This window comes from Chionomys nivalis, chromosome 1 (assembly GCF_950005125.1).
Source record: "Chionomys nivalis chromosome 1, mChiNiv1.1, whole genome shotgun sequence".
Classification (NCBI taxonomy): domain Eukaryota; kingdom Metazoa; phylum Chordata; class Mammalia; order Rodentia; family Cricetidae; genus Chionomys; species Chionomys nivalis.
In genome coordinates this window covers 199,472,846-199,498,145 of record NC_080086.1, presented here as the reverse complement: position 1 = coordinate 199,498,145, position 25,300 = coordinate 199,472,846, and the positions used below count along the sequence as shown (strand labels likewise).

The 25,300-nt window shown below is 38.6% G+C and overlaps 2 protein-coding genes across 10 annotated transcripts in view; one reads left to right on the top strand and one right to left on the bottom strand.

The window, feature by feature from the left end:
* The window catches only part of Krit1 (KRIT1 ankyrin repeat containing), a 42,509-nt gene extending 34,563 nt beyond the window's left edge, over nt 1-7,946 (bottom strand). The window contains exons 1-4 of one of the 2 annotated variants that reach the window (XM_057765652.1): nt 7,502-7,946; nt 4,819-4,922; nt 3,460-3,619; nt 549-641 (exon numbers count right to left, since the gene is read on the bottom strand). In XM_057765652.1, the coding sequence (XP_057621635.1) occupies nt 549-641; nt 3,460-3,619; nt 4,819-4,920 (355 nt within the window). In that variant the 5' untranslated portion in view covers nt 4,921-4,922; nt 7,502-7,946. The remainder of the gene's footprint in view (nt 1-548; nt 642-3,459; nt 3,620-4,818; nt 4,923-7,501) is intronic. The other variant, XM_057765644.1, reaches the window with a different exon arrangement.
* An 84-nt stretch (nt 7,947-8,030) lies between these two features.
* Ankib1 (ankyrin repeat and IBR domain containing 1) overlaps nt 8,031-25,300 on the top strand; it is a 157,441-nt gene continuing 140,171 nt past the window's right edge. For 4 of the 8 annotated variants that reach the window (XM_057765625.1, XM_057765607.1, XM_057765571.1 and 1 more), the window contains exon 1: nt 8,032-8,457. The gene's annotated coding sequence lies outside the window, so the exon portion shown is untranslated. Of the gene's footprint in view, nt 8,458-8,575; nt 8,816-25,300 lie in introns of all 8 variants that reach the window. The other 4 variants (XM_057765633.1, XM_057765599.1, XM_057765582.1 and 1 more) reach the window with 3 other exon arrangements.

The window sequence follows — 25,300 nt, the reverse complement described above, 5'->3', positions numbered from 1 at the left end:
GGCCTAGAACTCACAGAGATCTGCCTGCCTCTACCTTCCGAGTGCTGGGATTAAGGTGAGCACTACGGCCGCCCAGCCAGAACTCGTTTTAATTTTAAGTGTATGAGTTTTGCCTGCAAGTATGTCTGTCCACCACAAGCATGCCTTGTGCCTTCAGAGGCCAAAAGACAGTGCTGCATCTCCTGGAACTGGAGTTACAGATGGTTGTGACCCACTTGTTTGAATGATGGAAACTGAACATGGGTCCTCCGGAAGCACAGTCTGTTTTTAACTGCTGAACCATCTCTAGCTCCTTAACCTGAATACTTTTAATTTCAATTACTCCTTCTCTCTTCACATTTCAATCTTAAAAATGGAAATGAAAACATTATGAATTAGCCAAGAAACCTATACATTACTTTGAAATTAATATATATGATAATTTTTCTTCGTTAACTTAAAAATATGTATAACAATATTACAGTACTAACTATAAACATACTTTCCTAAGTACGCCAGTAAATTTGCAATTAACATTCAAAATACCTAAAAATCTAAATTCAGATTACCTTTGACAACTGATGGAACAATAAATAGTGCTGCTTCTCTGCCTGCTTTCTCTCCATCCAGAGGAAATTTCTTCATTAGTACTACTCGTTTTCCTAATTAAAAGAAAAAAAGAAAAGAAAAAGAGCAAAGATGAAAGTAAAGGGTTATTTTGTTTGCTTTGTTAAGATAGGGTCCCTCCCAAACTAAGCCCTCTGAATGTGGGTGACAGTTATGTAGCTTGATCTGTTTGGTGTGGCTCTAGCAGGCAGTGGGACCATGATGGCCTATCCTGGGTGAATGAACTGGCTTTCTGGAGCCCATCCCACCACACCTTGTTCAGGGGCTCGGCGCTGCCTCAACTTGGTATACCAGACTTTGTTGACTCCCAAGGGAGACCTTACTCCCTCTGATGAGTGAATGAGGGGTAAAGAGGTATGGGAAGGGGGGCAGGAGAAAGGAAGGAGGGGGAACTGGGGCTAGTAAGTAAAATTAAAAAATTTTTTAAATTAAAGAAAAAATAAGATTCCCTCATTATAGCTCAGGCTAGCCTTTAATTCATGATTCTGCTGCCTCAGTCTCTCAAGTTTCAAGATTACAGCTGCAAGACATCATACCTGACTGAAAATAATAGATACTTAAATCTGACAAATTGTCTTCTGGATTAGAAAACAAGTTTTTAGGGGTTGGAGATACCTCTCATTGGTATAACACTTGTCCAACAGGACCAAGGGTCCAAGCTTGATCTCTTGCATCACATAAATAAATATGAAATATTTATTTATATTAAATATATAAGAAAACATTAACATATATTTTTAATAATAAATTAGTATTAATAAAAACTTAAAACATATACAAAAAGACCAAAGAAAATAAAGATTTAGAAAAGAAACTCAAACATTTTAAAAGGTTGCTATGTTATATTTTATTATATTATACTATATTAAATGCACTAATAAAAACTGATCATTCTGGCAGCTGGGGAGGTGATTCAGTTGGTAAAGTATTTGCTGCACAAGTGTGAGACTCCTCAGAGAACTCAGGTAAATCTGGGCACATTAGTGTGTGCCTATAATTCCAGTGCCCCACAGCAAGATGGGAGATGTAGACAGGAGACGTCCTAGAGGTTTGAGGGCCAACTAGTGTGGTGTATGCAGCTGCAGCAATTGAGAAATCCATTATCAAACAAGGTGGAAAGCAAGAACAGAGAAATATAAGGTTTCCCTAGCCCTTTCACACTTGAGTCGTGGTATAACTGTGACCCACACTCACACACACAAATGAGCATATGGGCATACATGCATACACAACACACAAAGTTTTTAAATAAAAAATGGTGGTAAAATTTTGATACTAAAGAATCAACATATAGACAATCAACTAATAGATTCAGGGCCATATTTTAATGTACTAGAAAATTCTATGAGCTGTGGGCCACCATGTGGATGCTGGAAATTGAATCTGAGTCTTCTTTAAGAGCAGCCAGTGATCTTAACCACTGAGCCATTTATCCAGCTCTGAATTTTTTCCTTTTTAAAACGTAACATGTACACAGTTTATAAAAGTTGCACCTTCTAACAGCTCTCTGTTTCTTATGAGGCCAAAAAATAAGTTATTACTTTTCAATAACCTTCACAGGCTATATATTATCTAACATTTTAAATAAGCTCTACTTTCAAGAGTTCATACTTTTTTTTCTTTTGTTTTATTTTTTATTTCCTTTTATTATTATTATTAATTTAGTTTTTTGAGACAGGGTTTTTCTGTGTAGCTCTGTCTGTTCTGAAACTCATTCTGTAGACCAGGCTTGTCTTGAACTCATAGACCTGCCTCTGCTTCCAGACTGCTGGGATCAAAGGCTTGCACCACCACAACCTGGCCCAAGTTAATACTTTTCAGTTTGGTTTTTTGAAAAGAATTGTCTTCCTATGATTAAAATGAGATGAAAACTGTATCACCTTGGTAGCTTTTAAAGGGTTTTTATGGCTAATTAATCCATGAATATTATATTTCACTAAGCCATAGAGAGAGGCTTATAGTTAGTTTCTTCTGTCTGGTAGAAATAAAGATAATAGCTCAAAGATAATTATCTAGAAAACCATACTGTTAGCAAAAGTAACCTGTTCCATAAACAAATTCCTGGCACCGCAGTTCCTCACACGGTTTGGGCTCTGCAGAAGTCAGTTATCTTTGGGAAGCAGAGGTGGACGGGGACTGAACTGCAACAGTGAATATGATAAACTACATAACATACACTGGAAAATTCTATAATTAAATCTATTTTGTACATTTAATACTTGCTAATAAAATTTGATAAAATTACACTGAACTTACTTCTTCAAGGATTTGGACTATAGTTTAAATCTATTGTACAGTTAATACTTGCTAATAAAATTTGATAAAATTACACTGAAGTTACTACTTCAAGGATTTGGACTACAGTTTAACAACTTCCCGAGGTTTTCCTACTTTTTCAAATGGAAAGGAAAATAGAAAGAAATTGGTTTTAAAATACTTTTAAAAATATTTTTCATAGCTGGGCGGTGGTGGTGCACGCCTTTAATCCCAGCACTTGGGAGGCAGAGGCAGGTGGATCTCTGAGTTCGAGATCAGCCTGGTCTACAAGAGCTAGTTCCAGGACAGTCTCCAAAACCACAGAGAAACCCTGTCTCGAAAAACCAAAAAAAAAAAAAAAAAAAAATTTCTGGGCCTGGCACCGCAGTACAAGTCAGCACTCAAGAGCAGAAGCAGACACATCTCTGCAAGTTCAAGGCCAGCCTGGTTTACATAATTAGTTCCAGGCCAGCTAGGGTTACACAGTGAACAAAATCAACAAAACAAAACAACCCTTCTACCCAAAAACCCCACATTTTTTCCTTTTTAACTCTTGAAAACAAACTGTTAGGTGTAAGGAGAGAGAAAAGTTCCTACCTCTGATCCCCTGGTTTACAGGAGAAATCGGTCTGGTAGTTTCTACTACATAATCCAGTATGTCTTGTGCTATCTCACTGTTGTCTTGTAGTTTAGTTTCCAGCAAAACTTTCTTTCTCTTTCTTTTCTGTCCTTCAATGGGAACTTCATGCAATAAAATCTTAGATAAGAAAAACGGCATTATTAGAAAGTTTAATCACTTGCCCTAGAATACTACTATAATCTGACAGTCTTTCTCAACCCTAGGTGCATACTACAGAATAATCTATGAAGCTTTAAAATAACACCAATCCTGGTCTCCTCTCTGGGCCTATCCAATCAGAATCACAAGGAACGGAACTCTAGTGCAGGCAGTTTCCCATGTCAATCTGTAGTGTGCTGAAATCAGGAAATGGTCACAGATAATCTTAGAAACGCACTTTAAGCCAAATGTTAGAAAAATTAGGCTATAATACAGGGGGGAATTTATATATGTAACATACAACTGTAACACAGATATATAATTGCCCCAATTACACATTTACTAATCGATATACAACTACAGAAAAGTTATTTGATTGTGTAAAGCTGTCAAATGATTTAAGGTAAAATGTATTTTTCAATAAATTGTTAAAAACAATCTGAAAATAATCAATTATCAATCTTTATATTAAAAGTCAGATTAACTGATTTTCATTAAGTTTTTATTTTTGAGTTAATCCATAAATTATATAAATACCTAAATAGATAAACTTAAGAAAATCATGAGCTGGGCACAGTAGTGCACACTTTTAATCCTAGCACACGGGAGGTAGAGGTAGGCAGATCTCTGAGTTTAAGACCAGCCTGGTCTACAGAGTGAGAAAGCCTGTCTTGGGGTGGGGGGTGGGGTGGGGGAATACCACGAATACCACGAATACCACCACCACCACCACCACCACCACCACCACCACCACCACCATCACCACCACCACCTCCACCAATGAAAAACTCATGACTTTGTCTTTCGTTCTCTTGTCCTTTCATTTGAAGAAAGGGTCTCATGCACCCAGGCTGGCTTCAAGTAACCTATTAGTCAAGGTCCACCATGCTGGATCTTACGCAGTGCTGGGAATCAAACTCGGTTTTTTTATGCATGCTAGCCAAGAATGTTTAAACAGATCTATATCTCAGTCCCACAAGTAACTTTTTATTTAATAATCTACACATGTAAATGAATGCCAAATTGAAAGGTATGCAACAGAAAAAAATACAATTGGGTAGAGACCTAGACTATCTCACTAATAATAACTGCAGCATATGGTCATAAAGCTTTATATATAAATGACAGTACAGAATGACATTCAATGGTAGGAATCAAATGTTATTAAATTTTCTCACTTCATAGGACTTAGCTCTATATTCCCGAGAGTTGAGACTGGCAGTATTCTTTGGACGGATAACCGCAACATAGGCATCTTCTATGTTTTCTGGATTTCCCATTGCTTTATAAAACAAACAGAAAGGTCCTTGGAAGAGTAAATGACATAACTGGTGGCAAGGTATAGCATTTAACCCAGTTCAACAACTTTTTAAATATTCACTTTGCAAAACAATTGTAAAATATTGATTTTTATAACTTACAACATATAATACCTACAAGGCAAGCCAAAGATGACTTTAATTTTGTCTTCATCATCAAGAATCAAGAATCTGTCTTTGGGGCCGGGCGGTGGTGGCGCACGCCTTTAATCCCAACACTTGGGAGGCAGAAGCAGGCGGATCTCTGTGAGTTCGAGACAAGCCTGGTCTACAAGAGCTAGTTCCAGGACAGGCTCCAAAACCACAGAGAAACCCTGTCTCGAAAAACCAAAAAAAAAAAAAAAAAAAAAAAAAAGAATCTATCTTTGGGGCTTTAAAGGGTGGCATAATTATAAAATATTTTATAAAGTAAATAATAATTCAAAATAGTGGTTCGGAATAATGTTGTACTTTTATTTTCCTTAAAGTATACAAATAAATATTGAGTTTGAAAGTTGGAAGTAGCTGATTTATACCTACTAACACTCCAGAACTCTGAGCAAGAAAACATTTGATTTAGACACCTGGATGTCCTAACTTAGGTTTATAACTTTCTTTGGAGATGCCCATCAGAGATTGAAACCATTTGGTCAGTAGGAAAAAAAAATCTTTTTCATTTCTTTTATCAATTTCCCTAGGTAATCCACAGTTTTTCTTTTAAATATATTCACTGTGTCGATGTATGTAATCTTCCCTAACTCCCCAAAATTATTTTTTAAGTCTCCACTGGGCAATTTTGGAAAAGTAATTGAAATTTCAGTTATATACTTGACTGCTGAATGTTCTCTTTGATCAGAACTATTACTTGTTCATAGTTACACTAAAAAGCTTCTCTTGGATTGAGTATCTTTATCCTTTGGCTTTTAAATGTTCCAGTCAGTGATATGCCAGTAAATTTCTAAAAGAAATCAACCACAGAGTTTCTTTTCTAGTCACACTGGCATGAGCTTCCTTTAGGCATTAAAATGGTCTTTTCATATTTAATAAGTCCCTTATTGCTTCAACTCTCAGAAGAAGCATTTTCCAGAAAGGGTTGAAAAGTTACTTGAGAGGATACACGTTTACTCTCTCCTCAGATGCAAGGGATGTCACTTTGATAGCCTAACTCATTTTCCTAAAGTTAAAGTATTTAATTACAAAAGTTTTCATTGATTTTGTCCCACAGAAACTAAGGTATTTCAATGAACTTTCTATGAGACATTAGAATGAAAGCATTTCATTTTGCTCAAAGTTTTGAAAAAAGATTTGTTCCATTTCTATAGTTCAAGGGATTTTTTTTTCAGTTCAATCATTTTAATAAGATCATCCTAAAAAGTCACTACCTGCAGAAAAGCTGCTTACAGAAAGTGAAAAGGCGGTTTTTCTACAAAATTCCTGTCTAACAATTATTTTCATCTCCGATCAACAATGACTAAAACATAATAAAGTATAAATAATAAGATATATGGGTGCCTTAAAGACTGTAACCTTCTTTAAAAGGCATTGCATTGTAGAGACACAGTACAGAATACATGGCAATTGCAGAAAACAGTGCTTTCTATAAGTCGCCTAAAGAAGAAACGAAGTAGCTGTTCACTTTCTACGCAGAATTTAAAGAAAACTAATTCTTGTTTCAATCAGCTCATGACAAGAAAACACCTATTAGCAAAGTGTTTCATTAATTAATACTCATCATATATTTTAAGTCGTTCACTATTAACATATCCCCCAAATATTCTTAAAATTGGTTTTCAAGAAGTACTTGTACTGGCGCATTTAAAATAATCTTTCAGTGACATAAAAGGAAACAAAGGCTGAAGCTAGGAAATAGCAAAAGCTAAGGTTATTGCACCTACTCCAGCTCAAACTCAACCACAAAAAAAGAGAAAGAAAGAAAGAAAGAAAATAGCAAAAGCTACCTCCCAGTCATGAAGGTAAGACAGGTGCAACAGAAACGAAAGACAAAAGAAGTAAAGGTATTGTTACGGCTCAGTGCACTGGAGAAAATGCTCAGGCATAAGTGATACGCTGCCAAAATAACGAGGACTTATGTAAGTGATGGTTCATAACTGGGAGGTTTCTGAGATCGTTTTAGAAACACGTAGGGGCGTCTTTGTTTATTATCATGATTGAGAAAGGAGAGGCGGACAATTGTCATTTAGTGCCCACAGCTAGGGTAACATTCCTTTGTGGGTCAGCTGCTCTGACTGCAAACAAACAGTAAAGGCCCATGGTAAGTTCTCTGAGAGGGTGGGACAGGAATGGAGCTGAAATCTTGAGGTAGGCCAGCCACATAAAGGGGTTCTGGTTGAAGCTACAAACACAGGGGAAGGGGCGGGGACAGCAAAGCAAGCGAGGGAAAAACCATAAACGAAGATCTCGGAAAGAAGAAAGAACCCACAATCAATACGCTGGTCATCACTTTCCCTACAAAGATAACACTCTGCCTGGGAAGCTGCCCCACCACCCACCAATCTTCCACTACTGGGGAAAAAGCAAGCTGCTTTGCTCCAAGGGCTCTTACCCAAAAGACGACCTTGGAGTCTCGCTAAGTGCTCGGAGAAATACACTCCTTGCCTGCAGAACCTAGGTGGAGAGGTTCGGTGTCCCACCCGTTTTCGCTAGCTGGAGTCTGGATTGTGCCTCTCGATTCCGCGAAGGAAACCCAGAAGACTAACCCGAGCGAGCGGCCATCTCCTTACGGGTCCGCTACATCCAAGTCACAGGGTGGGGCGGCAACCGGTGCATCAGGAGCCGTCACCGTTTTCTCATTTCTTCTGCCTTTCTAAGAGGACCAGGGGCTCGAACCAACTTCGTGCAGCAGAAGTCGCCGCCCCGAGAGTTCGGGTCTGGACACCTGCTCTGCACCGTCCTCCCCTTCCCTCGGCCGCAATCACCTTCAGCCTCTCCCACAAAATCGGGATACCTAAGGCCTCGGCTGGCCTCGTCGCCGCTACCGGCGCCAGGAAATAACTTCCGGGGTTACGCCCCTCCCCCTCCCCCAGCCTGCTTAAGGTTTGCGGCGGAAAAGCTTCCGGGTCGGTCTGCGAGTGCCGCCGTTCGTGCCGGTCCGTGCCCCTTCTTGCGGCGGCCGCCGCCGTCTGGAGCGGACAGCCGGCCCCTGGACACTCGCGGCGCTGGCGGAGGTCGGCGTCCACGGCTGCGCGCGCACCCACGGCACGACCATGCTCTGGACTTGACCGAGCGGCGGAGGCAGGCGCCCCCGCCCCCTCCTCCCCACCCGGAGCGCGGCGGCGCAGCTGGAGAGGGTGTGAGCTCGCCCGGCGTCGGGCTCGCGCAGCTTCCCGCGGCCTCCAGCGCGCATCCTCCGGCTCCCTCAGCCGCTGGCGGCGGGTGGGTAGGGCGCGGAGTGGAAGCGAGGTCATCGGCTCGGCGGCGCGAGAGGCAGGTGGCCGCGGGGGAGGAGCCTGCAGACCTGTGCGATCCGCGCGACCCCGGTTTCCACTGGGAGAAGTAACCGTAAGTCTCTGCTTCGCGGCTCGGCTTTGGCCGAGGCTGTCTAAAGCTGCCCAGTTCACGCCCTTCCGTGTCTCTTGCGAGTGTGCCCATCGTCCTTTCTGTCCCTATCCCTGAACAGGTACGCTCACGTATCTACAAGCCTCCCGGTTTCCACGGCGCGCCCCATCCTCCATACATGTCTACATCGCCTTGTCCCTCTGTCCTCACAAGATTCGTGCCCTCCTTCATTTTCTGTAGAACCCGGAACAGCCCGGGCTTGAGATGTGAAAAGCCTTGGATACCTCCAACTCCGCAGATCTGACGTACCGAGGAGCTAAGAGGTTAAAAGTGCTCTGCAGGACTGTCATGGTGGGGATAGGTAGGTGCTGATGGCACCGTTGTTTGTTGGTTTTGCCACCCAGACAAAAGAATGGACGCTCCTTCTGTACCCTCAGTCCTGTCCCTGTTTGTGGGAACTGTTCTTACATTGAGGTTGGAGTCGGAGGAAATTAGAGCTAGAGCCCTAATGAAGCAGCTCCTGAAGAGGTTTTATTCTCACAAGCTCTATTCTTGAAAAATCTTGTATTGCGACAACCCATTGCAGGAAAGCTTTACTGGTATATCTGAAGAACGAATGTGAAAATGTTTGAAATTTTAGTTAGTATACTTTGGATACTGTTAATTTCTTACTGTTTTGATTACTAGACTTTTTCTCATTAAATTTTAGTTAGTTTTTTTTTTAGTCTGCTTTTGCAGAATTTTCCAAAAATTAGGTTAAAATATACTTTTAATACTTCAGTGACTGGACAGTAGCTGTCATGTGTCTTCATGTATTTACTTTTCAAGGCATTGTAGAAAGCAAATGATAATCTCAAAATACTGGTGCTCTGTAGGCTGCAGGTTTTGTCTTTATTCTGTAAACTACTCTAAGGCAGGATGGTAGCATTGGTAACATTTTTCTTGGAAACTATTATTTCTTTCAGAACAGTAAGTATATTTAGTCACCCTTCCCCCAAAACAATTCTTTTAGCAGTTGATTCTGTAACTACACTTCACAGGCTCAGAAGATGTAGTTCCAACGGTCTTTCTGGAAATACACTTTCCTTGGCACAGAAGCCAACACTGTGCAGACTTGAGTGCATCGTTGAAGGGATGTCTTCTGCTCTCTGTACAATCAGTTTCTGAATAAGATCTGAGTATTTTAATGGGGGAATGGGCAGTTGCACAGAACAACCCATATTTAAAAGTCCACTGATTTCAATTATCTTTGGGGCAAAGAGGGAAAAATAGAACCACATTTTCCTATTTTATTTGTTCCCTTTCTCCCAGCTCTGAGAATACCGAATTTATGAAAGTGTCATGAAATCATGCATGCTATCTTAGAAAGTGAGGGCTGTACACGGGTGCTTGCTGTGCCCTGGAGACAGAGTTTTGTTGGTCGCTCTTTCAAGCTTCTGTAGGACTCCTCACTTCTTAGAGTGTTGATTGTCTTTCCTCCTTCTTTCCTCGGTGTGTTCACTTGTGAAAGTGAAGTGCATATATTTATACAGCGTTCCTGTAGGTAAAAGATAAAGGTATTTTTCGTAAATGAGTAGATACGGTTGATGGAAGAAGTATGAATCAAGTGTCTCTTGTTCTCCATTAGTGGAAGTGAAAATTTTTTCTCGGTGCTTTTAATAGTTTTCCCCCGTTGGAGGCTGCATATATCATTTAGGTTAAATTCTTAAGTGTTTCAAATATTGAGATTTATATGGCACATATTGTCAAAAAAGATTTTGAGATTCAGCTCAGTATTGTCAAGCGTTTCTCTGCATTATCCTAAAAATGCTTAGGTATCTTAATTTAATTTCACAAAATGATCTAACTTGGGGAACAGTGATATTTGGACTTTTCAGTCCATTTTCTTCAAACTGCTTCTTCCTTCTCCACCCTAGATACTTCACTTTCCTGCTTATTGTATTTCTTCATTTCATTTAACCTTTACTGAGCTGTGTGTGGGGATCAGGGTTTATGTTCTGCCACTCCAGGGTACATATATCAAGATTCCTTTTCTCACCGACTTTCCCAATCTAGATGTTTGACTGTGATTCTATCTAAAGGCATTGGAGAGTCCTGGTTCCGAGATGAAAATACTCATTCAGACTTGATTAGTGGGATTTATGGTTTAGTAGCATTTTAATACTTATGGTTTCTTGAACCCCCTAACTTTCAGAAGCATAATTTACTACTATTACCACTTTTCTCCCAAAGCTTCTTTTGTATTATAAACATTTTGTTTGTTTTTAAGAATCAAAATCTGTTAACAGCTTGCTATTCTTTTGGCCACTATCCTTTACTATAATTACATGCTTTTCTGCTTTTGAGATTATAGAACATACCACTAATAATTCTTGAATTCTTAAAAAACAGCAATACTTGCTACTTTTTCTGTTTTCTGTCTTTTTCTTAACACACACACACACTTGACACCCATAGTCTTTGTGTCTCACACAAAGTCTTTGGTAATACTCAAGGGCACTGTATTTTTCTGATTGGAATGATGGTGGAGTTAGAATTCCTACTCAACAATGTAACAGAAACAAAACTATAAATGTGTGTTGATGGTTGGCCTATAAAGATGAACAAATCAAGATTCTTTTTATCATTGGGCTATAAAATATCTACTTAAAATTCATGAAGGAAAAGCCTATTTAGATGCCTTTAGTACCCTAAAGGTGTAAAAGTGTTGCCTTGTTAGTACATCCATTCATTATGGTAAAGGCAGGTATATAAGTGCTTTAAACCAAAGTTTTCATCTGGTTTTGGTCTCGGACAATGATAGCCGGATCCCATTCTTTTCTACCACCAGGTATTCTACATTACAATATCTTTCAAAATTTTAACAATAATTTTGAAATGATTTCAGATTACTTGAATTAGAAGTCATTTCAAATTCATAAGATGTTAGCAACACAAAGATCTACAATTGTATATCTTCATTTGGATTTCTTTCACTGTTAATGTTCTGCTAATTTCTTTAATTGCTTACCATTTCATTCTCCATGCATAAATATATACGTTCAACACATACAGTTTTATAAGTCTTTTGCAGCATTTTGAGGAAGCTTCAAACATGTGTGTCTTTACCCTGCAACACTACAGTGTCTGGTTTCTAAAAACAAAGCCCTGTTATACAGTCCTGATACTGCCCCTTCAAGAAGACACACTATGTTAACTTTTTTCAGACATTTTTGGCCTCAGTTTCCTTATATTCCATGTCTTTGGCAGTTTTGTCAAGTATAAGCCTACATTTTCTCTCTTTTTTAATATATTTAAATTGATATTTATTGAGCTCTACATTTTTCTCTGCTCCCCTCCCTGCTTCTCCCCTACCCCTTCAATCCTCACCCAAGGTCCCCATGCTCCCAATTTACTCAGGAGATCTTGTCTTTTTCTACTTTCTACTTCCCATGTAGATTAGATCTATGTAAGTCTTAGGGTTCTTATTGTTGTCTAAGTTCTCTTGAGTTATGGTTTGTAGGCTGGCTTTCTTTGCTTTATGTTTAAAAACCACCTATAAGTGAGTACATTGATAATTGTCTTTCTGTGTCTGGGTTACCTCACTCAAAGTAATGTTTTCTAGCTCCATCCATTTTCCTGCAAAATTCAAGATGTCGTTATTTTTTTCTGCTGTGTAATACTCCATTGTGTAAATGTACCACATTTTTCTTATCAATTCTTCGGTTGAGGGGCATTTAGGTTGTTTCCAGGTTCTGCTTATGACAAACAAAGCTGCTATGAACATAGTTGATTGAGCACATGTCCTTGTGGCACGATTGAGCATCCTTTGGATATATACCCAAAAGTGGTATTACTGGGTCTTGAGGAAGGTTGTTTCCTAATTTTCTGAGAAATCTCCACGCTGACATTCAAAGGGGTTATACCAGCTTGCATTCCCACCAGCAATGCAGAAGTGTTCCCTTTTCTCAACAACCTCTTCAGCATAAGTTGTCATCAGTGTTTTTGGTTTTGGCCATTCTTACAGGTGTAAGATGGAATCTCAGAGTTGTTTTGATTTGCATTTCCCTGATGACTAAGGATGTTGAACATTTCCTTAAGTGTCTTTCAGCCATTTTAGTTTCCTCTGTTGAGAGTTCTCTGTTTAGGTCTGTACTCCATTTTTTTTTATTGGATTATGTGTTCTTTTGGTGACCAATTTCTTGAGTTCTTTGTATATTTTAGAGATTAGACCTCTGTCTGATGTGGGGTTAGTGAAGATCTTTTCCCATTCTGTAGGCTGTCGTTTTGTCTTATTGACCATGTCCTTTGCTTTACAGAAGCTTTTCAGTTTCAGGAGGTCCCATTTATTAATTGTTTCTCTCAGTGTCTATGCTGCTTTGGTTATATTTAGGAAGTGGTCTCCTGTGCCAATGCGTTCAAGTGTATTTCCCACTTTCTCTTCTATAAGGTTCAGTGTGGCTGGCTTTATGTTGAGGTCTTTGATCCATTTGGACTTGAGTTTTGTGCATGGTGATAGATATGGGTCTATTTTCATTCTTCTACATGTTTATATCCAGTTATGTCAGCACAACTTGTTAAATATGCTTTCTTTTTTCCATTTGATATTTTTTGCTTGTATATCAAAGATCAGATGTTTGAAGATGTGTGGATTGATATCTGGGTCTTCTATTCGGTTCCATTGGTCCTCCTGTCTGTTCTTATGCCAATACCAGGCTGCTTTCAGTACTGTAGCTCTGTAGTAGAGTTTGAAGTCAGGGATTCTGATGCCTCCAGAAGTTCTTTTATTGTACAGGATTGTTTTGGCTACCCTGGGTTTTTTCTTTTCCATACAAAGTTGAGTACTGTTCTTTTGAGGTCTTTGAAGAATTTTGCTGAGATTTTGATGGGCATTGCATTGAATCTGTAGATTGTTTTTGGTAAGATCACCATTTTTACCTACCCAAGAGCATGGAATATCTTTCCACTTTCTGGTGTCTTCAATTTCTTTCTTCAAAGATTTAAAGTTCTTGTCATACAAGTCTTCCACTTGTTTGGTTATAGTTACTCCAAGATATTTCATGCTATTTGTAAGCCTACATTTTCTAGCATAATCCTCATCCTAGAACTATGAACTTCATGTCCCCCAGGCAAGTGATACCTTCCTGGCAGGAATATCAAGAAAAGATGTCATGCCCTTCTTAGTGAATTTCATCCAGAGGCCCTCAGTACCAAGCCATGTCGCTAGCAATGAATGTAACAAGATATAATTGTGGAAATAAACTCCAAAATTGTGCCATTATCTTAGTTCTTATCAAACCTTCACTTGCTGACCTTAGTGTCATTGATGACTCCTACCTAAATTAACCACTTTTATGATGATTAGCAATTATTATTTATTTCCATTTTCTCTCTGCATATACAAGTTGATGTTTTATTGAAAACTGCTTCTCTTTTCTCGCTTTTTATTAAGCTAAAAGTAGAGATGAAATGGTGTTGACTTTATGTGAGAGGTTGTGAATTGTTACTATCTCACTTATTGTGCTATTTCAGATGTCCCCAGTTTAGTCAGGGGAACATCTTACACTGGCTGTCATGCCCCTTGATCATGCTCCCATTTCCTTTCTGGCAGAATAAATTGTTCCTGATTCATCTTGTGCTTTGCTTGCTCTGCCACTGAAATCCACTTTCCCACAAGGAGCCTGCTTTTGCATTTTGGTTTGTAAAGATGATAGATGTTTATAACAAAGACTTGGGACCTCATCCTCTTTGCTGCTAGAGTGTGAATGCTTCCGTGTGCTTTTACTGGACATGGTTAGGGTAGATGGTTTGTGTGTACACCCACACACATACACACTCATGTACATACCTCTTTTTTATTTTGTTTTGCTTTGTTTCTGAGTCATTTTCCAGACTGGAATTAAATTTATTATATAGCCAAGTTTGAGTTATATTCCTAACTTCACAAAACAAACAAACAACAAGATGTTTCCTATGTAGTGAGAAGTCAGATGCCACTGTCTGTGGCAGTGTGGTGGCTCCACAGGGCTGTCAGTAATACATGCTCACTTGTCTTTGTGGTTAGTTGTCCTGTCTTATCACCTGTGGTCTTAAGGTGATATTCCAGACTGAGTAGCAGTTTCTTTCTTTTATTCGCTCATCATCCGTGCTTCTGGGTGTGTTAACAGTATCCTATGTAGTTATCTCTAGAATGGAGCCAAGACCAAAAAGCAGTGCTCTCTTTACATTCCCATAACAAGTTTTTTTCTGTTCTTTTAGAAAATAATTCAGATTTGGCTTCATGTGACATAAAATTGCATTTAAATTAGGAACTCAGAACTTTTTTCTATAATCTCTTGAATTGTCATACCTAAAAGGTTTTCATGACCCACCCCATACTAAGTTATTTATAAACAGAGATATAAACATGATGGATTATATTATCAAATTGGAAACTGATATTTTGGAGAGCACAGAAATTTATCATTGTACACAATAAATAAATGTTGATTAAAAAATTTATGTGCAACTATTGTATGCAGTGATTATAAAACTGAATAAGGCTGGCCTTGGAAAGATGGTTCAGTGGTTAATAGCACTGGTAGCCTTTCCAGAGGACCTAGGTTCAATTCCCAGCAACCACATGGCAGCTCAAAACTGTCTGTAACTCTGTTTCCAGGAGTTACACCCTCCTACAGACACAAATACAGGCAAAACACCAGTGCACATGAAATAAAAATAAATAAATTTTTAAAAATCCTATATTCATTTCTGGCACCATGACCACTGATACACATATGATGTTCACACACACACACACACAAACAAACAATAATAAATATAAATAGTAAAAAAAAAAACTGAACAAGGCTCAGGGGCAGAGCACTTGCCTGGCAACTGCAGAGCCCTAAGTTTAACCTCGAGCACCGTGAAAACAAAGGAACTCACCTTGAGTGTGATGTGGCTCTTCTTCTCCAGGAGTCTACACATAGCCAAGCAAGCAGATAGACACTGAAGTACATGATCAAATTAGACAACCTATAACTTAATGGTTTGGGGAGCTATGATCCAGAGTCCTAATAGTGAAAATTGTTTTTAAAGTGCTAGCAAGGAATTTTTTTTAGAGCAAGTTGCCTTTATAATATTCTTAAATGGAACTGGACAAGATCATGTTTGTTATTTGTTAAAAGTTAATCTGGTTATATGAAAGAATGGAAGTTAATCTGATATATTAAAATAATTCTTGTGTATATTGAATATTGAATGTGTGTGTAAATATAAGCTTATTCTCAAGGACTTTTTGTTATAATATAGTTTAGATATCAACAATATAAGATGGTATAATAGTACTGAGGCGTGAATGGGGCCAGGCCACCCTCTTGTGGTGCTGAGCCAAACAGAGCAGAACAGAGACCATGTCCTGTTTTATAAAGTGAGCTTGAATTAAGACTTCAGCTCAGGGCTGGTTAGATAGCTCTTGCTGCCCGGCCTCCTAACATGAATTCATTCCTCAGAAATTACATGGTGGAAGGAGAAAACCAATTCCTGAAAAGTGTTATTTGACAGTGTACATAACCTCAAAACTCGTTTGTGCACATACATAAAAAATGTAATTTTAGAAGTTTTTGAAAAATACTTGATCTTATTAAGTCCTATATTCTCACACCCATGTTCTTTCTGTGTATTCTCTTCTGCCTTCCCCTTGGCCCCATATAATCTGTATGTTGCTTCTACCTCAGAAATCTTGTAAAATAAGATTATAATTCAATTAAAATAGTTTTCAGCTTGGGACAAAGTTTCAACAAATTCTACTCTTGATTTTCTACAGACACTCTCTGTGTGTGAGATGGAGTATAATCTGAAAGATAAGTGCTGGCCAGAAAATTGCCACATTATATGAATGAGGCCGCTATTGTGAACATGCTGACATTAGTTTCTGAGAAATGTAGTATTGAACTGATAAGACAATAGAAGACAAGATGCTAGCCTGGCATGCCATGCCATCGGACAGTTGAGTAGCACTCACTAATGTTAAGATTCTTCTTTCCCCCTGCCATAGTCGATGTTCAGAATAAGGAATAAGAAAAGGGAGTACACTGTTGCCGATACTTAAGGCAGGCATTGGTAGATTTGATGATGTTTAATTCCCCAAAACAATTGTAAAAAATAAAGATAATTTCCTATCCCTTACTAATCATTTAAATAAATATACCAAATCATTGAAATAGAATAGTTATTTCAGCTCAGGTTCTTTCTCCTTCTGAAAAGAGGTGTGCCCGGTATGGGACTAATGTTGGCATGGTACATGAAACTTTTTCCCCAAGCTTGATTTGACATGGCATCCACAGATTTAATACTAAAACATATGACATGATATTCTGAGTGGAAAACATCTTTATATATAATATGGGTGACAACAATGGAAGGTAAAGATTAAACTGATGATTTGTTATCATATAATGGTAAGAAGTAGGGCAACTCAGGAAGTGGGAACATCTGATTTTTCTTAACTACTCAAAAACTCCATGTGTTAAATGTTGAATATATAAGGCAAGAGAAGGTGGAAAATAGGATTCCAGTGTTCAAGGATTATATAGTCCAATAGTCTTTTTCATTTGACTCCTTGAGAAAACTGAGCCTTTAGTGCTCTAAGCTAGAATTCTCCACGTTGGCCATGTATCATAGTATCATCTAGATAGCCTATTAATACACAAAACGCTGGGCCCCACTTCTGAGTTTCTGATTCTAGGTATCTGGGTGGCAGTCTGAAAGTTTTTTCTTAATAAGTTCCCAGGTGCTGCTAGGATTTCTGTTACTTGGTGTATGAACTTAAATTCTCCCTATGTCTCTAAAATATTACTAGTTATAGATAATCACTTTGAGAATTTAAAAACATTCTCGATTCATTTCTCTATGTTTTGTGCTTTAGATGAGGAACTCTGATGAATAAAATTTTATTTTATTTTTAAAAATTGATTTTTTAAAATTTATGCATGTCTGCAGTTACCTTTAGATGCAAGAAAAGAGGATCAAATCCCCTGGAGCTGGAGTTAGGTTGTTGTGACCTGCCCAGTGTGAGTGCTGGTAACCAAACTCAGGTCCTCTGTAAGAGCGGTATTCTTGATCAAACTACTCTAGTGGGTTATATGTGTCTGTTCCATTTCTGTTAGGGACTCTGGAGAAGTCCTATCATTTGAGCAGATACTTCCTATTGCTAGTGAGAAGCAGCCTCTGTTTTTATCCTGGGGTGACCTGTAAGGCTTCACTGTTCGTATAGTCCTAGGTTTAGGACAGCGAGGGCGGACTGAGGTGGAATAGAACTTCATATACATTGATGGTAAAATACTTTAATTACTCCTTGAGCTTTCAGCCTTGGAAGGGAATGAGGCTGCTTAGAGAAACATATAACAAATTCACTTTTTATCAGTTATCAATTGTAGACAGGCTTTAAATGATTGATATGTGTACAGACTGAAAGAAAGAGGCAGGTACAAAATAAAGACAGAGATGCTAGGGTTTTCTACTGATTCTTTTTAGTTACCTTCTGGACCCAAGTGAGGAGCCAGTGTTCTTTTAACAAGCAGTTTCTTTTCCTGTTTACTCATGGACATAGGCAGATTAATGTAGTATTGTGTGCATCGTATGTTGGAGTGGAGGGACAGAGAAGAGTCACTTGTCTGCTGGCCAGAATATGACTTAAAGAGACCTGTCCATCCAGTGGGTTTTACTTTTGGATCTAGGCAACATCAGCTACACATTAAGGACTTTTTTTAAACATAGCACATACCATGATGTCAGTGTTCCATTTTGTAACCCGAAACTCACAATGATGCTTTATATACTTTCCCTATCCATACCTTAATATTTTTCTTGGGTTTTATATAATTCTGTCTCCATAATTGATTTCCTGTCTCTCATTTAACATGTGTATTAAATAATGAATAAAGTTTACTAGATAGTTAAGAGAAAATCTTAGCTTTTTAAATTGGAAAACTATATATGAGAAGTAAGCCATTTTATATAATATTTTATAAGAGCAATTTAATTTTATACATTGCGAACTGTTAAATCTTTAGACTTTTCACTTGAGGTCTGTCTGAATATTTGTGTCAGATATAAGTAGCTCTCCCACTTGTCATTTAAGCCATATTGCCTACAGTCTTCCACGTTCATTATCCCATCCTTCCAGGTGCTCTGACAAAGAGCTGTCGAGTCATTCTTCTCACTCTTACTCCACTTCCAAGTTGTTGGCACATTCTGTCTGTCCTTACTTCCAGAGTACATTCCGAATTGGAGTAAGTGCTCTGCATCACGACTGCTGCTTTCTCCATTGAAGTTACCTACTATCAGCTTTCACTTGGATTACTACAAATACTTCATAAATGGGCTCCTGCTTTTTGGTTTCCCCCCATCTCCAATCAGCCAGCCAGGTTAAATGTTACAGGTCATTCCCTCCTTGCAAACAGCCTCCAGTGCCTTTCCTTTTCACCCAGAATAAAAATGAGGTAATTTAAAGTAACCCTCCAAGAATTTAGCTGCTCCTGTTCTCCTCACCACGGTCCCGTCCCTTTCTGTGCTTGAACATCCATCCACAGCTGTTCTTTGTGCTGGAGTACTTTTACCAGTGGATGGTGCCTGACTGCCTCCCTTAGCTCTTTACTAAGGTGTCACTTGGTAAGTTTTCCCTGATTACTCTTAAGCATTGCAACATTCTCCCTTTCCTGGTTTGATAATTCAGAAGTGACACTTTATGTTACCGTGTGTAAATGTAAAACTCCGTTATTGTACCTGTGATTCATCTGTTTTGTTCTGCAGGATTTTCCTATATTTAGTATAACCTGGCACATGGTAGGTGGTCCAAAAGTACATTCTTCCATGAGCTTATATATCTAAAAAAGTATAGCTTTCTTCTGGAAAGTTAGCTTGAAAATCACATCTAAATCTTTACTTTGAATCTTTAATTCTGTTTTTCGCATTTAAAAAACAATTGTGTCTAGCCTGTTGATGATGGCGCATGCCTTCCTAGCACTTGGGAGGCAGAGACAGGCAGATCTTTGTGAGTTTAAGGCCAGCCTGGTGTACAGAGTAAGTTCTAGGACAGCCGAGGCTGTTATACAGAGAAACTCTGTCTCAAAAACTAACTAAATAAATAAATAAATATGCCTTATGCTGTTCTTTTGTTTGTATTTGAAATTACTGATTCTTCTTTGGACGGGGTAACATTTACCCCTTATGTAAGTTGTCTTTTCTTCCTTTATGTGTAATTTTGGGGAATAACTAAGCATCTTTTCATCCCCTATTTATTGATTACATTATTGATTGCTCTCATTGACTCTGGTGCTTTCTAATACTCATAGTAAGATCTGACATACATCTTGCTTTTAAGTGACTTTTATGTCAGGAGTTACAACAATGCCATAGCTTTTTTTTCATGTTTAAAAATAAATCAATACTGATTTCCACCTTTTTAACCAGAATTGAGAGTTTTGGGGCCATGGTAGTTGAGCCTTTCAAGGACTTTAGTTCTATGTAGCCAGTGTTTCTTAACTTCTTTATTTGGAACAGTTATGTTCTACAGGGGGTCTTGCCCTTAATTCAGTTTCTTTTGGCCCAGTAAGTCTTGAAATTTGTGTACTTGATATAAATATCACAATGCCTTAGCTTTTTCCAAGTAATTTGCCCTGTTGTCAGCCAGTATTTTGAATTATATCTTAATGTTTCAATTTGTAAGAGTCACTGAAGCACTTAAGGTTATTTTGTTCCATCCTTTCAGGATATAGGGTAACAGGGGTGCATTAAGACTCACATCTTCATAATTTTGTTAATCGTACTGACTGGTCTATGTGGTCTTTCGCTACTTCATTAAGATGTATGGTATATAAAGTGAAATCCAAAACTAAGTAGGCATGGGATTCAAGTTTTGTTTTCTGATACTGGAGAGTTTCTAACTTGGAATAGTTCAAGTCTGTGGTAATAGATAGTAGGCCTGAGAAAAACTTTAATTATATTTGGTTCCTGTAGCAGTAAAATATATTGAACACTTAAGATCTAGTATCAACAAATAAAGATGTGTGGGAATATAAATGGACGCTTCTAGGTGCTGACTAAGATTCAAATGTCTACACATACAGTAGACTCTAAATGGGAAAGCCAGGATTCAAACTGAGGCTTGTCTCTAGAATTTTCTCAGTTTACCATTAAACCTTGCCAGAATTACTAAGCTTCTAGAATCTATTTAATATTTATTAGTTGATTGTAAAATGCAGGTGGAATTAATTGTGTGAATTAAATTTGAAACGGTACATATACCGCAAAGATAAATCTTACCGTGATCATCTCATTACGGACCCAGGAGTATGGTCTTTGTACAAGTTCACTTCTACACATCTGATAAAGCTGTACTGTTCAACATTTTCATTAACATCTGAAATTTAACTCCATGATATTATTAACTTGCATCTCTTCTTTCTTCCTTTCTCTTTCATTTTCTCCTCCCCTCCCTTCTTCCCTTTCCTTCTCTCTTCTTTTCCTATTCTTTTCTTCCCTCTCCTCTCCTTTCCCCTAGCTCCATTCTTTTGTCGTAGGGCTCAGTGTTTAACTTATTGTTGCTTTTAAACTTCTTGAAGTCTTGTACCTCAACCTACTGAATGCCAGGATTATGGTCCTGTGCCATCACTTCTGGCTATAAGTTTCATTTCTTCAGAGATGAACAAAGCTCAGTTGTTGATTTGAAATTATCCTTTACAGATTTTATGTTTATATGATGTAAATTTGCAGTCTTTTAGAAGTTTCTGTCCTCTAAAACTATTTATTACCTGGGTGTAGTGGCATATGCATTTAATTTTAGCACTCAATCAAAAGCAGTTGTATATTTTTGAGTTCAAGACCAACCAGAGCTACATAGTAAGACCTTGTCCCCAAAATAATTCTATTTATTATTGTTGTTGTTTGTATGTGATGTGTATATCTGTTGAGAGCTGACACTCATGCCCTGGAGCTCATAAAATTCAGAGGACACCTTTGTGGAGTGGATTCTCTCCTTCTTCATTTAAATTGATTCCAGGAATTGATTTTAGGTCACCAGGCTATCATGTTTGGAGAGTGAACACTTTTATCTAGTAAGTCATCTCTAGCCCCCTTTTTTGTTTGTTTGGTTAGTTTACATAAATACCAGTAATGTCCTTACCCAAGTGTTTTCATCCTCTTTGAAATAAAGACATGAATATTGAAGTGAATACATCTAAACACATCTCTCAAGTTTCATATATATGTGTGTGTGTACACATAGACATTTGTACACACACACACATACACATTTAGAAGTTAGTGTAAAAGCCTGGTGAAACATCAAAATGTAATGAATTGGTTCCTAGGTAATATTTTTGTTATAGTCAGCAAAATATGAGCACATGTACGTATAATGATCAATTAGGTATAGATTATTCTTTTTTATTTTTGTATTTTTTAAAAAGAAAACAAGCATCCTTTTTCATAATACATACCAAATCCAAGTTCCCACTCCCTCCCCTTCTCCCATCCCTTTCACATACCTCCCTACCCCACCCCTATCCACTCCTCAGAGAGGGTAAGGCACATTGCTTTAGGGAGCATCCAAGGCCCTCCCTGCTATATCTAGGTTGAACAAGGTATCTATGAAAAGGGAATAGGTTCTACAAAAGCCAGTACAAGCAGTAGGGATAAATCCTGGTGCCACTGCCAGTGGTCCTGCAGTCTGCCCCAGCCATACAACTGTCACCACATTCAGAGGGACTAGTTTGGTCCTGTGCTTGTTCCTTCCCAGTTCTGCTGGAGTTGGTGAGCTCCCATTAGCTCAGGTAGATTGTTTCTGTGGACATTGGGAGCTGCGGGTCTCTCCATTTGTTTCCATCAGTTGCTGGATAAAGAAAGGTTCTATGGTGATATTTAGGATATTCGTTAGTCTGACTACAGGGCAAGGGTACTTCGGACCCCCTCTCCTCTATTGCTTAGGCTCTTAGCTGGGGTCTTCCTTGTGGATTCCTGGGAATTTCTCTAGAGCCAGGATTCTTGCTAACCCCATAATGGCTTTCTCAATCAAGATATCTTTCCTTGCCGGGCGGTGGTGGCACACGCCTTTAATCCCAGCACTTGGGAGGCAGAGGCAAGCGGATATCTGTGAGTTCGAGACCAGCCTGGTCTTCAAGAGCTAGTTCCAGGACAGGCTCCAAAACCACAGAGAAACCCTGTCTCAAAAAAAAAAAAAAAAATCTTTCCTTGCTCTCATATCTGTCCTTCTTCCATCTTGCCTATTCTGTTCCCTCAAGTTCTCCTCAACCCTCCCCTTACCACCTCTTCTTCCCTATCCACCCTCCCTTCTTCCCCCATCCCATCCTCCCAATTTTTTCATGCTTATTCTTTTTTGGGCATCTATTCAGTATACATTATTCTGGATTTCATAAGGACATTTTGTAGACATACTGTACCTGACCGTGTCCTCTGAACACACATATAACCTCATACCCTGCCATTAGTCCCCTTCATTCTCCTAAACAATTTCACTTGTTTCCATGTCATACATACATACATGATTTTGTATATGTACATATAATCTACAAATCTGTAAATGAGAGAGACCATGATATTTTCTCTGAGTCTGATTTGATTTGTTTAGCGCAATAATCTCCAAGTGTTTCCATTTCCCTGCAAATGACACTTGTGCTTCTTCATAGCTAGATAAAATTCCATTGTAAATGTACATAGCATCTCCTTCCTCTGTTGTCTATCCCTCTGTTGATGGATAGTTAGGTTGATTGCAGGATTTACCTATTATGAATAGTGATGCATCATACACCAATGTATTTCTGTGGTGCTGACTGGAAATTCTTGCAGTAAATGCCTGGGTCGTATAATAGATCTAATTTTTGTCTGATTTTCATGGTGGCTGGATTAACTTTACCTTCTCCTTAGCAGTGAGTAAGAGTTCCTTTTTGTCTGCATCCCCACCAGCATTTATTGTTCTTTTAAAAATGAGTGATGGTCTGACTGAAGGAAGGGATGGGGGTCTCAGGGTAGTTTTATATTTCTCTGATGTCTAGTGATATTGAACAGTTTTTTCACATTTATTGACCATTTTGTATTTTTTTTTTTTTTTTTTTGGATTTTCGAGACAGGGTTTCTCTGTAACTTTTTGGTTCCTGTCCTGGAACTAGCTCTTCTAGACCAGGCTGGCCTCGAACTCCCAGAGATCTGCCTGCCTCTGCCTCCCGCATAGTAGTAGGAAGTGTCCTAAATCTGCAACATCCTCAGTCCGAGTCTATGTTCTGTTCATTGAGCCTCTGCCTATTTTCAGTTCAGCAGAATGCATGCTGTGGCTGAAATAGCCCTGTATCAGACAGTGACATGCTTTAGCTTAGAGTCAGGACTGGACAGTTATGACCTGTAATTTCATAGTTATAAAAATGGTAGCAACTAGCCTTTTGCAACAGCAAGTCTAGATTGCAAGGCTAGGTTCCTGTGTTTCAAATTTTAAGTGGCAGCAGGCTTTCTTAAGCTCTCTTCAAACATTTTTTAAAACTTATTTATTAAATATGTATACAGGCATATAATTATGTGTGCCTTCAGGCCAGAAGAGGGCACTAGATCTCATTACTGATGGTTGTGAGCCACCATGTGGTTTCTGGGAATTGAACTCAAGACCTGTGGAAGAGCAGTCAGTGCTCTTAACCTCTGAGCTATCTCACCAGCCCTTTAAAAAATGTTTTTCAATGACATTTATTTATGTGTGTGCATATGCACCAACCACAGCATATATGTGGAGGTCGGAGGACAACTTACAAGAGACCACTCTCCTTCTAGTATACAAGTCTCCGAGATTGTATTTGGTTTGTTAGACTTTTCTGCTGAGCCATCGTACCTCCCAACTTTTAGTCTTACCAACCTAGAGTCCATGTTGACCCCTGCAAAAATATGTGCATCAGGTTGGAAAATCATCTGCTTCTAAGGTCATGCACTTCATTTCATAAGAGCTTATTAGCAGCTTGGTTTTTAAGACTTTTAAAAGTAGGGCCAGCAAGATGGCTCAGCAGGTAAATGTGCTTGCCTCCCAGCCTGATGACCTGAGTTGAGTCTTTGTGATCCATATGGTATAAGGAGAGAACAGACACCCCATCACCCAGGGGTTGCCCTCTGACCTCCATATGTGCCCACACTCATTTACTCATGCAGACATACCCAAACAAATGAATATTAAAAGAAACACAAAATTCCACCCAACTTTAAAGGTATATTGATACCTAGAGATTGTTTCTCATTTTGCTTAACTTCTTACAGATCCCAATACGCAAAAATCACTGAGCTTAACGCTTTTTAGTTAAGTGTTTACATTTCATCTGCTTATCAGCAACCAAAGGAAGTTTTGTTTGTCTCTTCTGCTCAGCCTCTCCTGATTAGGATGATCCCTTAGCATTTATGGGGTTACAACTATATAAAGGTTTACATCTGTTTTACCTTACAGGTAGATGCAATAATCACCAATACAAAACAGTTTTATGAAATTTCCTTTCCTCATTGCAAATTTGTTGAACTCTCTAGCAGTAACATTTGTACTTACAGGTTAGCAGTCCACCTACAGAGATGAGGCATGGCTTAAATCTGTATCCTGGCTGGTTCACAAAGGAGGTGGAGGTGGATGGTACAGCATCATCTAGACTCCAGAAACTTTATGCTAAGTTTATCCAAAGCTTTACTTTGGTTCTGGAATTTGATTTACCCTTTTCTCTATTGGCCACTTTTGGGAACAAGTGGACTCTATCCCACTTCTGCAGGATAAAACAAAAAATCAAGTTCTCCAACTTTAATGATTCAGACTCACAGCACTCAGCATGTTATTCAAAGCTAAAATTGATTACAG